The sequence below is a fragment of the Camarhynchus parvulus genome, chromosome 29, assembly GCF_901933205.1.
Source record: "Camarhynchus parvulus chromosome 29, STF_HiC, whole genome shotgun sequence".
Classification (NCBI taxonomy): domain Eukaryota; kingdom Metazoa; phylum Chordata; class Aves; order Passeriformes; family Thraupidae; genus Camarhynchus; species Camarhynchus parvulus.
The window spans coordinates 1,427,821-1,442,638 of NC_044599.1; the positions used below are offsets into that span (position 1 = coordinate 1,427,821).

Below are 14,818 nucleotides of genomic sequence, written 5' to 3' on the forward strand. Positions count from 1 at the left end.
CCGCCCCCGGATACCGCCCCCACCCCTGGATACCCCCCCCCACTTTATTTATCACCTCCTCCCCCTTTATTTATCGCCCCCCGTTATTTATCACCCCCCCCCTTATTTATCGCCCCCTCCCTTATATATCGCCGTCCCCCCCTCCATTATTTATTGTCCCACCTCCCGGGGTTATTTATGATCGGAGCCGTTCCTTTATTTATCTCGGGTATTTATCAGTTTCTAATAAAGCTCCCAAGGAGAGCAGAGAGCGAGGTGCGTGCGGGGGGGGGGGAAGGGGTTAATTTACAGAGAGGGGGGGGGGGAGGGGTCCCTGGGAGAGAAGGGACTGGGGAGGGGTCCCCGGAACAGAAAGGGTTGGGGAGGGGTCCCCGGAAGGGAAGGGGCTGGGGAGGGGTCCCTGGAACGGATCGGGGAGGGGTCACTGGGAAGGGTCCCCACAAGAGAAGGGGCTGGGGAGGGATCCCTGGGAGGGAAAGGGTTGGGGAGGGGTCCCCAGAAGGGGCTCCTGGAATGGAAGGGACTGGGGAGGCGCCCCTGGGAGGGGAGGGGTCCCCGGAAGGGAAGGGACTGAGGAGGGGTCTCTCCGAGGGAAGGGACCGAGGAGGGATCCCCGGAAAGGAGGGGACTGGGGCGGGGTCACTGGAAGGGGTCCCGGGGAGGGAGGGGACCGCGGAGGGGTCACTGGAAGTCGCTGGCGTCGATGTGCAGCGGGGGCAGGTCGGTGAACAGGGAGGGCACCGAGGGCAGGGCCGAGTCCTCGGGCTGCGGCAGGAACGGATCGTGCTGGGCCAGGAGAGCCGCGGTGCCTGCGGGGGGGACAGCTCGGTGGGGACAGGGCAGGGACAGGGGACAGCTGAGTGCCCAAAGGGACAGGGCAGGGACAGGGGACAGCTGAGTGCCCAGAGGGGACACAGCAGTGCCCAGGGGACAGGGCAGGGACAGGGGATAGCTCGGTGCCCAGGGGGACAGGGCAGGGACAGGGGACAGCTGAGTGCCCAGAGGGGACACAGCAGTGCCCAGGGGAACAGGGCAGGGACAGGGGACAGCTCGGTGGGGACAGGGGACAGCTGAGTGCCCAAAGGGTCACCTCTGTGCCCAGGGGAACAGGGCAGGGACAGGGGACAGCTGAGTGCCCAGAGGGGACACAGCAGTGCCCAGGGGACAGGGCAGGGACAGGGGACAGCTGAGTGCCCAGAGGGGACACAGCAGTGCCCAGGGGACAGGGCAGGGACAGGGGACAGCTCGGTGCCCAGGGGGACAGGGCAGGGACAGGGGACAGCTGAGTGCCCAGAGGGGACACAGCAGTGCCCAGGGGACAGGGCAGGGACAGGGGATAGCTCAGTGCCCAGGGGGACAGGGCAGGGCTCAGAGGACAGCTCGGTGGGGACAGGGGACAGCTGAGTGCCCAGAGGGTCACCTCAGTGCCCAGGGACAGCTCAGTGCCCAGAGGGGACACGGCAGTGCCCAGAGGGGACACGGCAGTGCCCAGGGGACAGGGCAGTGCCCAGGGAACACCTCTGTGCCCAAGGGACAATGCCCAGAGGGGACAGAGCAAGGCTCGGGGGACACCTCTGTGCCCAGGGGACACCTCTGTGCCCACCCCAGCCCCAAACACTCACCGGGGCTCAGCTGGAAGCTCTCCTCCAAGCTCTCCTCCAAGGTTGCCACCTCGTCCGGCATCAGCTCGGCCACTCCCAGTGTCCCCAATGTCCCCAGGGTCCCCGAGGGTGGCTCCAGCCCCTGCAGCAGCTCCTGCATGTCCTGTCCCCCTGGCAGCAGCTCCAGGTCCCTCAGCTCTGCTGGCAGTGTCCCCTGCTCCTCGGGGACCCACGGTGGCTCCGCTGTCCCCTGCAGTGTCCCCAAGTCCCCTGAGGCCACCTGCAGCACCTGCAGCCCCCCCGGCAGCACCTGCAGGCTCCCCACGGCTCCTGGTGCCACCTGCAGTGTCCCCTGGAGGTTGGGGGCTCCTGGTGTCACCTGTGGTGGCTCCAGGCTTTGGGGTTGTGGTTGTAGCGTCCCCAAGCCTGTGACTTGCAGGGTCTCCAGGCTTGTGGCCACCACCTTTGGTGTCCCCAAGTTCCCAGAGGTGACCTGAAGAGTCCCGGAGCTTGTGGCCACCCCTTGAAATGTCCCCAAGCTCCCAGGGGTGACCTGAGGTGTCCCTGGGCTCACGGCCACCCCTTGAAATGTCCCCAGGTTCCCAGGGGTGACCTGTGGCATCTCTGGGCTTGTGGCCACCATCTGCAGAGTCTGAGGTGTCCCCAGGTTCCCAGGGGTGACCTGCGGTGTCCCTGGGCTTGCGGCCACCCCTTGAAATGTCCCCAGGTTCCCAGGGGTGACCTGAGGTGTCCCTGGGCTCGTGGCCACCCCTTGAAATGTCCCCAGGTTCCCAGGGGTGACCTGAGGTGTCCCTGGGCTTGTGGCCACCCCTTGAAATGTCCCCAGGTTCCCAGGGGTGACCTGCAGTGTCCCTGGGCTCGTGGCCACCCCCAGAGGTGTCCCCAGGTCCCCAGGTGTCCCCAGGTGCCCTCGGGGCTGCAGCTGCAGCGTCCCCAGGTTCTCCGTGGCCACCAGCAGCTCCTCCTCGGTCTGATGCCGGTTGGGCGGCCTGGAGGGACCGACAGCGGGGTCAGGGGTTGGGGTCGGGGTCGGGGATTGGGGTCGGGGTCAGGGATTGGGGTCGGGTCAGGGATTGGGGTGGGGTGGGATTGGGGTCAGGGGTCAGGGGTTGGGGTTGGGGTTGGGGTCAGGGGTTGGGGTTGGGATTGGGGTCAGGGATTGGGGTGGGGGTTGGGGATTGGGGTCAGGGATTGGGGCTGGGGATTGGGGTCAGGGGTTGGGGTTGGGGTCAAGGGATTGGGGTCAGGGGGTTGGGGTCAGGGGTTGGGGTTGGGCTCAGGGGCTGGGGTCAAGGTCAGGGATTGGGGTCAGAGACTGGGGACTGGGGGTCAGGGTTGGGTTGGGGTCAGAATAGGGGTCAGGGATTGGGATCTGGGTCAGGGATTGGGGTTGGGGTCAGGGATTGGGATCTGGGTCAGGGATTGGGGTCAGGGATTGGGATCTGGGTCAGGGATCAGGGTCTGGGTCAGGGATCAGGGTCAGGGGTCAGGGTTGAGGATTGGAGTCAGGGATCAGGGATTTGGGTCAGAGTCGGGGATTGGGGATTGGGGTTCGGGATTGGGGATCAGGGTCAGGATCGGGGTCAGGGGACCCCACAGCCCCACAGAGATGTCCCCACATCCCCTCACCTGGAGGACACGCGGATGAGGCGCCGGTTCAGGTATTTCTGGGACTCGCTCAGGTTCCCTGGGGACAATGAGAGGGCTCAGGGGGGTGCCCTGGCTCAGTCCCAGGCCGTGCCAGGCTGTGCCAGGCCATGCCAGGCCGTGCCAGGCCATGCCAGGCCATACCCTTCAGCCTCTGGCTGTAGTAGGGCCCGAAAGCCTCGTCCCGGGGGGTGCTGGGGTACAGGAACTTGAGGGGGTTCTCTGGATTCTTCTCCTCCAGGCTCATGTGGTAGTCACGGATGATGTCGGGCAGGGCCAGGGACACCAGCTCCAAGGCTGTGTAGGGTTCCACGGCGTGGAAAGTGGGGGGGCCTGCAGGGGGGACACCGGGGGTCAGCTGGAGGGGTGGCACCATCATCCCTGTGTCCCACACAAAGCTGGGCTGGGCATGGGAATTCATTCTTGTCCATTTTTAACCTACATCTGAATTCAGCTCCACCATTCTTGTCCATTTTGAACCTACATCTGAATTCAGGTTCCCCATTTTCATTAATTTCTAACTTAAATCCGAATTCAGCTTCACCATTCTCACCCATTTTTAACCTAAACCTGAATTCAGCTTCACCATTCTCGTCCATTTTTAACCTAAATCTGAATTCAGCTCCATCCACCATTCACATCCATTTTTAACCTAAACCTGAATTCAGCTCCGCCATTCTCACCCATTTTTAACCTAAATCTTTGCTTGCTAAACTTCAAGGGATGGAGGTTTATTTTCTTTGCCTCCAGAGTCTCCCCAAAATTTGCTCAGAACGGGATAAACCTCACCATGGACTTAGAAAATCCCATCTCTGCAGAGGCTTCCACTGCTCCAGGGGGTTCCTGGGGGGTTCCTGGGGGGTCCTGGGGGGTTCCTGGGGGTGTCCCTCACCTGTCTCATGGTGCTCCACCCACGTGAAGGTGACACCACCCAGGACGCTCTCGCTGAAGCGCAGCAGGAACGTCCCCGTCCTCTTGGACCTGAGCAGCTTCTCCTCCTGCTTGCGGCTCACGAAGCCCAGGATGAGTCTGGGGGAGGCACCGTCAGCCCCTGTGGACCCCCAGACCCCTCCCCAGCCCCCCCAGCCCTGCTCCTACCCGTTCTTCCAGAGCTGCTTGAGGTGCTCCTGGAGCAGCCCCAGGATCCCGTCCAGCCAGGCCCAGAAGGAGAAACCGGAGGCTCCATCCTGAGGGAGGGGACGGGGGACATGAGGGGACAGGGAGGGGACAGGGGGACATGGGGATGTGGAGGGACAGGGGGACACAGAGAGACATTGGGGACAGGGGGACATGGAGGGGACAGGGAGGGAAAGAGGGGACAAGGAGGGACATGGGGGGGACATGGGGATGGGAGGGACATGGGGGGGGCATGGGGATAGGAGGGACATGGGGACAGGGGGACAGACGAGACATGAGGGATGGGAGGACAGGGGGACATGGAGGACAGGGCCATGAGGACAGAGGGGACAGGGCCATGGGGACAGAGGGACAGGCCCTACTGACCTTTGAGAACTTGTGCCAGGCCACGGTGCTGTCCGGTGACGGCTTCGAGCCTTGGGGTGAGAGCAGGGTGAGGGGGGACAGCCACGTCCCACCGTGTCCCCTCGTGTCCCCTGGTGTCCCCCGGTGTCCCCTGGTGTCCCCCGGTGTCCCTGGCCTTACCCAGCAGTTTCTTGGCCAGCATCAGGAGGTTGTCCCGGCTCAGGCCCCGCTCGGCCACGCTCTGGAACTGCCAGCTCAGCACCTCGGCCAGCTGGGGCCATGGCGCTGGAGGAGGGGACGAGAAGAACTGCTGGGCCTGGGGACACAGGGGGACATGGGGGACGTGGGGGACATGGGGTGAGCTGGGGACAGGGGATGGAGATGGGGACAGGGAGCAGGGGATGGGGACAGCAGAAGGGGGACAGCAGGAGGGGATGGGGACAAGGGGAAGGGATGGGGACATGCACTGGAGTAGGGAATGGGGACATGGAGGGGACAGGGACATTGGGAGAGGACCGGAGGGGGACATGGGTAGGGGAGGGGGACAGGGATCAGACAGGAGGACAGGGAGCAGGGGATGGGGACAAGGGCTGGGGACAGGGACAAGGGATGGGGACAAGCACCAGGGCAGGGGACAGGGACCAAGGACAGGCACCAAAGCAGGGGATGGCACAAGGACCAAGGACAAGGACATGAGGCAGGGCAGGGCACTGGCACCAGGGGACCACCTGGGATGGGGCAGGGACCGGGCCCAGATTTGGGGACAGGGGACAACCAGGACAGAGACAGGGCTAGGGAGGGGACAGGGAGCAGCACAGGGGACACGAGGCAGGGGTGGCACAGGGCAGGGCAGGGGTGGCACAGGGCAGGGTGGCACAGGGGCAGGGGTGGCACAGGGCAGGGCAGGGGGGCAGGGCAGGGCAGGGGTGGCACAGGGCAGGGCAGGGGTGGCACAGACAGGGCAGGGGTGGCACAGGGGCAGGAGTGGCACAGGACAGGGGTGGCACAGGGCAGGGCAGGGGTGGCGCAGGGGCAGGGGTGGCACAGGGGCGGGGGGCACAGGACAGGGGTGGCACAGGGCAGGGGTGGCACAGGGGCAGGGGTGGCACAGGGGCAGGAGTGGCACAGGACAGGGGGTGGCACAGGACAGGGGTGGCACAGGACAGGGGTGGCACAGGGCAGGGGTGGCACAGGGGCAGGGCAGGGGTGGCACAGGGCAGGGGTGGCACAGGGCAGGGGTGGCACAAGGGCAGGGGGTGGCACAGGGGCAGGGCAGGGGTGGCACAAGGACAGGGGTGGCACAGGGGCAGGGCAGGGGTGGCACAGGGCAGGGGTGGCACAGGACAGGGGTGGCACAGGGCAGGGGTGGCACAGGGGCAGGGCAGGGGTGGCACAGGGCAGGGCAGGGGTGGCACAGGGGCAGGGGTGGCACAGGGCAGGGGTGGCACAGGGCAGGGCAGGGGTGGCACAGGGGCAGAAGTGGCACAGGACAGGGGGTCCCACTCGCCTTGGCGTCAGAGCTGAGCATGTTGAACCAGAGGATGGAGGCCCAGGCGCTGGAGAACTGGTTGTTGTTGGAGATGATGACAAAGGGCAGCGTGGTGGCCTGGGGAGGGGACAGGGCTCAGGCTGGCTGTCCCCAGCCCCCCCGGCTGTCCCCAAACCCCCCAGGCCCCCCAGCCCTCACCTCCAGCTCCAGCTCCAGCCCGCAGTAGGCGTAGGCCAGCGTGAAGGTGATGAGGTGCAGCTCCTCTGTCACAACCAGGGGACCCTGCGGGGAGGTGACACCGCTGTCACCACCCGGCCTGGCCCCCCCGCGGCCCCCCCAGCCCCGTGCCGTGCCCACCTCGCCGCTGGCACCTTTGCCCTTGCCAGTCCCTGCTGTCCTTCTGCTCCTTCAGCGTCTGCGGGGACGGCAGAGTCAGCCCAAGGTTGGGGGGGGGATCCTCACCGTGCCCCCCACCCCTGGGGGGGATTTGGGGGTCTGGGGGGGTCCGGGGGGGTCCCTACGAGGTACTGGAAGTCGCAGACCAGCCCCTCCTGGGGGCTGTCCCCGGCCAGGAGCGTTTTGCTGCTCGATGTCAGGATGTTGAAGCGGCGGAACCTGCGGGGCACAGGCGGGAGCTGGGAGGGGGTCGGGACCCCCGGGGGGAAAATGGGGGTTCAGGACCCCCAAGAGGGCCAATGGGGGGTTCAGGACCCCCGGGGTGGGGTCACAGCCCCTCCAGCGCTGTCCCAGCTCTCACCCTTTGATGTTGGGAGGGTCCCTGCAAAAGACAAGGTGGGGGTCAGGGCTGGGGGGACGCACATAATATTGTACTGGCTAAATGACATTATATTTCTGTTTATCTAATTTATTATATCGAAATCCTTAGTTTATTCTATATAATTTTTACCGTAATTTAATAAATGAAAAACTGAATAAATGAAATAATATAATTATTTATAATTATTCTTTAATTTAATAAATTAAGAATCAATAAATTAAATAATGTAACTATTTGTAATTTTTATTTAATTGAATAAATTTAAATTTTCATTTAATAAATTAAAAATTGAATAGATTTAATATTATTTTTAATTTATTTAATAAACTAAACAATACAATTATTTATATTTATTATTTAATTTAGTAAATTAAAAATTTAATATATGAAATAATATATGTATAATTATTTAATTTAATCACTTAAATAATGTAATTACCCATAATGATTGTTTAATTTAATAAATTAAATAATTCATTTTAAAAAATTAAAAATTTAATCCATTAAATAAAATCATTAACTATTATTTAATTGAATCAATTAATTATCCACCATGATTATTTAACTTCACGAACTAAATAATATCATCTAATAAAATTTAATCTATTAAATAATAGAATTCTTCATTACTGTGTAACGTAATAAATAATTTAATTGAGCAAGCTAAACAATTTCATTTCTCTTTTAACAACCCTTTGGAGCCCGTGACGATTGCCGCCCTGCCGGCCGCACCTGTCGATGTGGATCCGCGTCTCCATGCGGTGGTTGCGGTCGTGCAGCCGCACCAGCAGCCGGGCGCGGCTCGAGAACTTCCCGGCGGTTCGGAGCACCAGGGGCCGCTTGCCGGCGTTGGGGGTGCTGGGCTGCTGCTCCACCACGAAGGCGCTGGGGAAAAACGGGGGGGTCAGGGCTGCCTGAGACCCCCCCACCCCCCGTGCTCCCCAGGCTGCCCCCACTTCTGAAAATCCTGGAAAATCCCAGGTTGGAGGGAAGCCGTGCAGGTTTAACTGCTGGTGGGGCATGGGACAACCTCAACATCTCCTAAATCCCAATGTTCGAGTGGTGTCCAAACACCCAGAGATGGGAGGGACCCATCAGGAAGTTCTCCAACTCCTGGCCTGGCACAGGACAACCCCAAAACCTCGCCCAGTCCCAAATTTCCCAATGTTTGAGTGGTGTCCAAACACCCAGAGATGGGAGGGACCCATCAAAAGTCCAACTCCTGGCACGGGATAACCCCAAAAGTCCCCCAGTCCTAAATCCCAACGTTTGAGTGATGTCCAAACATCCACTGAGCTACAGGAATACCCAGAGATGGAAGGGACCCATCAGGATGATCTCCAGCTTCTGGTCTGCCACAGGACAACCCAAAACCTGCCCAGTCCTAAATCCCAATATTTGAGTGATGTCCAAGCACCCAGAGATGCAAGTCCCTCATGATGAAACCCTATCAGGAGTCCAAACTCCTGGTTCAGCACAGGACAACCCCAAAAGTCCCCCAGTCCTAAATCCCAACGTTTGAGTGATGTCCAAACATCCACTGAGCTACGGGAATACCCAGAGATGGAAGGGACCCATCAGGATTATCTCCAGCTCCTGGCCTGACATGGGACAGCTCAAAACCTGCCCAGTCCTAAATTTCAACATTTGAGTGATGTCCAAACACCCAGAGCTGGAAGGGACCCACCAGGATCGAAGTCCAGCTGCTGGCCCAGCACAGGACACCACAAATTTCCCCCTGTTGCCCAAAACCTCCCTGACCTCCTGAATTACAGAATACCCAGAGCTGCAAGGGACCCATGAGGATCATTGATCCCACTCCAGACCCTGCACAGACACCCCAAAACCCCACCCTGTTCCCGAGAGCCTTCTCCAAACACTCCCAGAGCTTTGTCAACTTCAGTCACCATTCCCTGGAGACCTCTTGAGTCATCCAGAGCTGCAAGGGACCCATGAGGATCATCCAGATCCTGCACAAACACCCCAAAACGTGCCTGGGAGCTCTGTCAGCTTTGGTCACCATTCCCTGGAGACCTCTTGAGTCATCCAGAGCTGGAAGGATCATCCAGACCCTGCACAAACACCCCAAAATCCCACCCTGTTGTTGTCCAAACACTCCCGGAGCTCTGTCACCCTCGGTCACCATTCCCTGGCGAGCTTCCCCAGCTCTCCACCCCACTCTGGGGGGCAGAACCTCGCCCTGCTCTCCACCCTGGAGCCCTCCTGGCCCAGCCCACCTCCTGAGCAGGTGCGTGAGCTGCTCCTGCAGCCTCTGCTCCAGCAGGGGCGTCTCTGCCACCAGCGGGTCCCTGGCGTAGGTCACCTTTTGTCGCAGGTCCCCCAGCGCCCGCAGCAGCTGCCGCAGCTGGAACAACCCCTGGCCCAACTCCGTGAACCTGCGGGGGTTCAGGGAGCTCAGAGGGGTCCGGCTGAAGCCCCCCCGAGCCCCCCAAAGTCTCCCCCAAAATCCTACCAGGTCTCCAGCGGGCGCAGGTTGGTGTCAGCAGAGCCCCCCAGGCACAGGCGCTGCTGCCGCGCCCTCCAGCCCCCCAGTTCCTGCTGCAGCAGCTCCTGCAGGGTCTCACTGCGCCCCAAAAGCTGCTGCATCTGAGCCAGCACCTCCTGAAGGGAGATCTGGCTCTGAATGGGGTGCTCAAGGTGGGCACGACCCCCCAAAACCCAGCCCGACCTCCCCCTCCTCACCCGCCGCTGCCGGTCCAGGTTCTGCAGTTTGGCTTGGAGGGATTGGAGCTCCTGGAGGTACCCGGGGTCCCGGTTCCTCTCCTCATCTGAGGGCAGGGGGGCTCGCTCAGGGTTTTGTGGGGCTCGCAGGGCAGTGCCCACCCCCCCATCTCCCCGCTGTGGGGCTCACCTGGCCGGTAATGCACCTTGAAGCAGAAGTCGAAGGCATCCTGCAAATCCTCCAGGTGCCTGAAGGATCGTTCGGCGTCCTGCGGGCACGGGGGGGTCAGGAGGGGTCGGGGGGGCTCGGAGGGGGTCTCGGGGGTCTCGGGGGTCGGGGGGTTACCTGCAGGGCCGTGTGGAACTCAGCCAAGCGCCGCTGGATCTGCTGCTCCCGCCCGCTCTCCGGGGCTGGGCTGGGCGTGGGGACCGACCCCTCCTAAGGAGGGACAAATGGGGTGGGGGGCGCGGCCGGGGGGACCCCCGGGGTGGGCAGGGGGGGTCACAGAGCCCTTCCCTACCTGCGCCCCCTCCTGCCCAAGGCGCAGGATCCGCCGCTCCTCCTGCAGCAGGTTGGCCACCAGGTTGGCGAATCTCTCCGGCTTCTCGTCGAACTCCGCCTGGGGAAGGCTCGGGGGGTCAGCGCGGCACGGAGACCCCTCCCCGCTGCCCTCCCCCCTGCCCTGAGCCCACCTGGAGGTCGCGGTGAGCCTTGCGGAGGTTGTGCTTCAGCATGAAATCCTCGCAGTCCGAGCCCAGGCTGCCCAGGCGCTCTCCCAGTAAGACCAGTAAGGAGTGGAACAGCATGCGGGCGTGCGAGCAGAGCGGCTCCGCCGCCTGGCGCCCTGCGGCAGCGCGGCCTCAGCCTCACCGCCCCCCTCCCACTGGGATATTTTATAAAAATCCCCTTTTTTATATAAAAATCCCTTTTTTATTTTATAAAAATCCCTTTGCCGGGATTTTTCACCCGCCTGATCCTGTGATATTTTATAAAAATCCCTTTTTTTAAATAAAAATCCCTTTTTATTTTATAAAAATCCCTTCGCCGGGATTTTTTCACCCCCCTGACCCCCCGATATGATATGATATGATATGATATGATATGATATGATATATAATATAATATAATATAATATAATATAATATAATATAATATAATATAATATAAGCCTTCTGAAACTGGAAAGTCAGTTTATTATTCATTCCTTTCTAAATTTCTGATGAAACCCTTTCTTCTATTCTTTTAGCATAGTTTTAGTAGAGCATTTTTAATATTATATATTATGCTATGTTATGTTATTCTATTCTATTCTATTCTATTCTATTCTATTCTATTCTATTCTATTATAGTATATGAAAAATGCTATACTATATAGCAAATAATATAATATATCATAAACTAATAAACCGGCCTTCTGAAACTGGAAAGTCAGTTTATTATTCATTCCTTTCTAGCTTTCTGATTAAATCCCTTCTTCTATTCTTTTAGTATAGTATTATATTATATTATATTGTATTATAAATGCTATACTATATAGCAAACAATATATATTATATATATTATATAATTTTACTATGATATGTTATATTATTATATGATATGATATGTATTATAATAATATGATATGATATGATATGATATGATATGATATGATATGATATGATATGATATTATATTATATTATATTATATTATATTATATTATATTATATTATATTATATTATATTATATTATATTATATTATATTATATTATATTATCAGCCTTCTGAAACATGGACTCAAGATTTTCATCTCTTCCTTCATCCTGGCGACCCTCAAACACCTCCCCACGCCCGCCAGTACCGCCCCCAGCCCCGGTTTTCCCCCCGGTACCCGCCCGCACCGCCCCAGCCCCGGTTCCTCCCCGGTACCGCCCCCAACCCCGGTTCCCGCCGGTACCGCCCCCAGCCCCGGTTTCCCCCGGTACCAGTTCTGGCTCTCGATCCAGGCCGCCAGGGACTGGCGCACGGCCATGGGCAGCGCCGAGCCCGCGTACAGCTGGTGCACCTGCTCCAGGTAAGTGTTGGCCAAGCCCTGCACCTCCTGCCACTGCGCCATGCTGGGGGGAAGGGGGACGGACAGAGGGTCAGGGGCGCCCCGAGAACCCCCCGGGGTCACGGAGGGTGAGAAACAGCCGCGGGTCACAGCTGGGCACATCTGCACCCCACGTACCTGCCTGCAGCACCGACGGCACGGGGGAACCGCTGCTCCCGGGGGAACCTCCGCTCCTGCTCGGTCCTGAGCCCTCCCGGGGGAACCTCCGCTCCTGCTCGGTCCCGGGGGTCCCTCTGCTCTGGTTCTGGGTGGTCCCGGGGCTCCTGTTCGGTCCCGGGGGTTCCTCTGCTCCTGCTTGGTCCCGGGGGTCTCTCTGCTCCTGTTCGGTTCCCGGCTGCTCCCGGGGGTCCCGCTGCTCTGGTTCTGGGTGGTCCCGGGGATCCCCTCGTTCTCGGTCCTAGGGTCCTGGGGGTCCCTCTCGGGGGTCTCCTGCTCTGTCTCGGGGGTCCCTCTGCTCCTGTTCGGCTCTGGCTGCTCCCGAGGGTCTCTCTGCTCTGGTCCTGGCTGCTCCCGAGGGTCTCTCTGCTCTGGTTCTCGGTGCTCCCGAGGGTCTCTCTGCTCTGGTCCTGGCTGCTCCCGAGGGTCTCTCTGCTCTGGTTCTCGGTGCTCCCGGGGGTCCCTCCGCTCTGGTCCTGGCTGTTCCCGGGGGTCCCCTTGCTCCCTCTGGGGTGGTCGCGGACCGGCAGCCGCGTCCTGCGGTGGGAGCAGGGGGTGAGCCCAGGGGGGGTTCCCCACCCGGAGCGGGGGGCACACACACAGAACGCCCACACGAGGGCCCCCAGCACCCCCAGACCCCTCTCCAGACCCCTAGACCGGACCCCTATTGAACCCCCCCGGGGCACTGAACCCCATCCCCAGTGGGGTGGGTTCCCCTGAACGCCCCCCGCCCCACGGGATCCCCTTCCAAGGGTCGCTCTGTGTGCCCCAGCGGGGGTCTCCTGCCTGTGCCCCCCTCCCCGGGGACCCCCCGAGCTCCAGAACCGCCCATGTCCCGCCCCGGTCCCCCCCGGGACCCCCGACCCACCTCCGCCGGCACCAGAGCGGGAAGGCGGGCTGGCCACGCCCCCTCTCCGCTCTGCTCAGTCATTGGCGGAGAGCGGCGCAGAGGCCACGCCCCCGCGACCGGCTGTTTTGGGCGGGTTTGTTCATTTCCCCGGTTTTACGTCACACTCGGGAGGCGTGCCCAATGGGCGGGGTTATTGAGGGGGCGTGGTTATGGGCGGGGTTAGCGGGGAACAGGGGAGGGAACGGCGGCGGTCCGGGATGGGCGGGGGGACAGGGACGGGGGTGGAGGGGACCGGGACAGGCCATAGGGACAGGGACAGAGCCATGGGGACAGGGACAGAGCCAGGGGGACAAAGAGGCAGCGACAGAGCCAGGGGGATGGGGACAGCCTGGGGTCAGGGACAGGCTGCAGGGACAAGGACAGAGCTTTAGGGACAGGTTCCAGGAACAGGGATAGAGCCCTGGGATCAGAGCTGTGGGGACAGGGACAGGCCATGAATACAGGGACAGAGCCATGGGGACAAGGACAGAGCCATGGCCACAAGGACAGGGCCATGGGGCCAGGGACAGGCCGTAAGGACAGGGACAGAGCTATGGGGACAGCAGGATGAGCTGTGGGGACAGGCTATGGGGATGGGAACAAACCATGGGGACAACTGTGGGGACAGTGACAAGCTGTGGGGACAGGGGTACAGAGTCAGTGAGACAGGGAGAAACTGCAGGGATGGGGACAGGGACAGGGTCAGAGCCATGGGGGCAGGGACAGGCTGGAGGGAAAGAAAAATGGGGACAGGGACAAGGCAGTGTGGCCACTGGGATGGGGACAGGGCTGGGGCTATAGGGACAGGGACAAGCCCAGCCCAGCTGCCACCGCGTGGCCGGGCTCCGTCTGCCCCAGGGCAGGGTGACCCCGCATCGATCCGTCCCCAAACAACGAGCCGCCAGCACCACCGGCCGCACGGGCCCTTTTTATTCAGACGATGAGCACGGCGCCGCTGTGCGCGGTGGGCACCGGCGAGGGCTCCCCGGCCGAGGTAAAATACCCGATGAGCGCCCTCACACCGGCCTTGAGCCCCGGCTGCAGCCCCAGCTGCACCCCCATGGCCACCGGGCCCCCCAAACCCCCGGTGAGCGCCGCCAGCCCAGCATAGCCCAAATCCTCGGCGGCTTCCAGCGCTCGAGTGGACGCCGTGGCCTCGCAGCCCTGGAAGGCGAAGTAGACGCTGGTGCCGAGGTTGTAGAAGACGCTGACTCCCGGTACCCAGTCCAGCACCCGGTGCGCTTCCCGTTCCCCCGCCGGGCTGCAGGCATCCTCATCCTCCCGCCGGTGCCGCCGCGCGGTGCCGCGGCACGGTTGGAGCCGCGGGAATTCCCGGTTTTCCCGGCTCGGGGGCGGCGTGGGCTCCGTGCTGTCCGGGTTCAGAGGTGGCTCCGTGCCTGGCATGGGGGGATCCGCACAGGCAGAGCCCCCCGGGCTCAGCGCCAGCCTGAGCAGCAGCAGCGCCAGCGGCCGCGGGGCAGCGGCGCCGGTACCCGCGCCAGCCCCGCAGCAGCGCCGCGGCCGTGGCCGTGCCCACATCCCGGGCCAGCTCCAGCGTCTCGGCCTCAGCCTGGGGGGCACAGCCGGCTCCGAGCAGCGCCAGGGTCAGCGCAGCACGGGCCAGCCCGCGGGGCAGCGCTGGCAGCCGGGAGAAGCCGGGGAGGTGATGAGGATGAAGGGTCTGGCACGGTACCCCCGGTGCCCGCCCTGGGCTGGGCTCTGCCAGCCCCGCCAGCTCCGCCAGCAGCGCCCGCTCGCCATCAGCCAGCGCGGGGGTGATGATGGACGCAGCCATGGCGCGGCCGAGGATGAGGAGAGGGAGGAAGAGCAGAGCCTGGGCCATGGTGGTGGCGCTGGGAGGTGGGAGAAGGGCAGAGCCCCGTCAGACCCCCGTGGCTGCAGCCCCCCGTGCCCACCCCGTGCCCCCCGGCTCCTCACCCGCTCACCGTTGTCCCCTGTCCGGTCACTGCCACCAGC

The 14,818-nt window shown here is 61.2% G+C and overlaps 3 protein-coding genes across 3 annotated transcripts; all 3 read right to left on the reverse strand.

Annotated features, from left to right (window-relative positions):
* Window positions 1-387: 387 nt before the first annotated feature.
* STAT2 (signal transducer and activator of transcription 2) lies at window positions 388-12,024 on the reverse strand. The gene is made up of 23 exons (XM_030967164.1): window positions 11,914-12,024; window positions 11,669-11,800; window positions 10,394-10,544; window positions 10,222-10,320; window positions 10,047-10,139; window positions 9,891-9,969; window positions 9,722-9,807; window positions 9,492-9,640; window positions 9,256-9,414; window positions 7,751-7,903; window positions 6,998-7,018; window positions 6,762-6,855; window positions 6,618-6,655; window positions 6,439-6,541; window positions 6,259-6,357; window positions 4,932-5,067; window positions 4,773-4,822; window positions 4,368-4,456; window positions 4,162-4,298; window positions 3,414-3,602; window positions 3,252-3,309; window positions 1,623-2,611; window positions 388-809 (listed from the first exon to the last, which is right to left on the reverse strand). The coding sequence occupies exons 2-23, from the start codon at window positions 11,797-11,799 to the stop codon at window positions 682-684; spliced, it is 3,231 nt and encodes a 1,076-aa protein (XP_030823024.1). The 5' UTR covers window position 11,800; window positions 11,914-12,024; the 3' UTR covers window positions 388-681.
* LOC115914473 (early nodulin-75-like) lies at window positions 11,828-12,883 on the reverse strand. The gene is made up of 3 exons (XM_030966998.1): window positions 12,821-12,883; window positions 12,223-12,489; window positions 11,828-12,184 (listed from the first exon to the last, which is right to left on the reverse strand). The coding sequence occupies exons 1-3, from the start codon at window positions 12,881-12,883 to the stop codon at window positions 11,828-11,830; spliced, it is 687 nt and encodes a 228-aa protein (XP_030822858.1).
* An 891-nt stretch (window positions 12,884-13,774) lies between these two features.
* APOF (apolipoprotein F) lies at window positions 13,775-14,684 on the reverse strand. The gene is made up of 2 exons (XM_030966999.1): window positions 14,306-14,684; window positions 13,775-14,238 (listed from the first exon to the last, which is right to left on the reverse strand). Exons 1-2 carry the CDS (start codon window positions 14,682-14,684, stop codon window positions 13,775-13,777), a joined length of 843 nt encoding a protein of 280 aa, XP_030822859.1.
* Between the last annotated feature and the right edge of the window lie 134 nt (window positions 14,685-14,818).

Coding starts and splice junctions, on each gene's coding strand:
- STAT2 (XM_030967164.1), bottom strand. CDS start 11,799: ATGGCGCAGTGGCAGGAGGTGCAGGGCTTGGCCAACACTTACCTGGAG. Junction 10,321..10,393: donor AGGCTCACCGCGACCTCCAG/GTGGGCTCAGGG, acceptor AGCCTTCCCCAG/GCGGAGTTCGACGAGAAGCC. Junction 4,457..4,772: donor CCTGGCACAAGTTCTCAAAG/GTCAGTAGGGCC, acceptor CCCCTCCCTCAG/GATGGAGCCTCCGGTTTCTC.
- LOC115914473 (XM_030966998.1), bottom strand. CDS start 12,883: ATGACTGAGCAGAGCGGAGAGGGGGCGTGGCCAGCCCGCCTTCCCGCT. Junction 12,490..12,820: donor CCGCTCTGGTGCCGGCGGAG/GTGGGTCGGGGG, acceptor CTCCCACCGCAG/GACGCGGCTGCCGGTCCGCG. Junction 12,185..12,222: donor CCCCCGAGACAGAGCAGGAG/ACCCCCGAGAGG, acceptor TAGGACCGAGAA/CGAGGGGATCCCCGGGACCA.
- APOF (XM_030966999.1), bottom strand. CDS start 14,684: ATGGCCCAGGCTCTGCTCTTCCTCCCTCTCCTCATCCTCGGCCGCGCC. Junction 14,239..14,305: donor CCGCTGCCCCGCGGCCGCTG/GCGCTGCTGCTG, acceptor CCCCCATGCCAG/GCACGGAGCCACCTCTGAAC.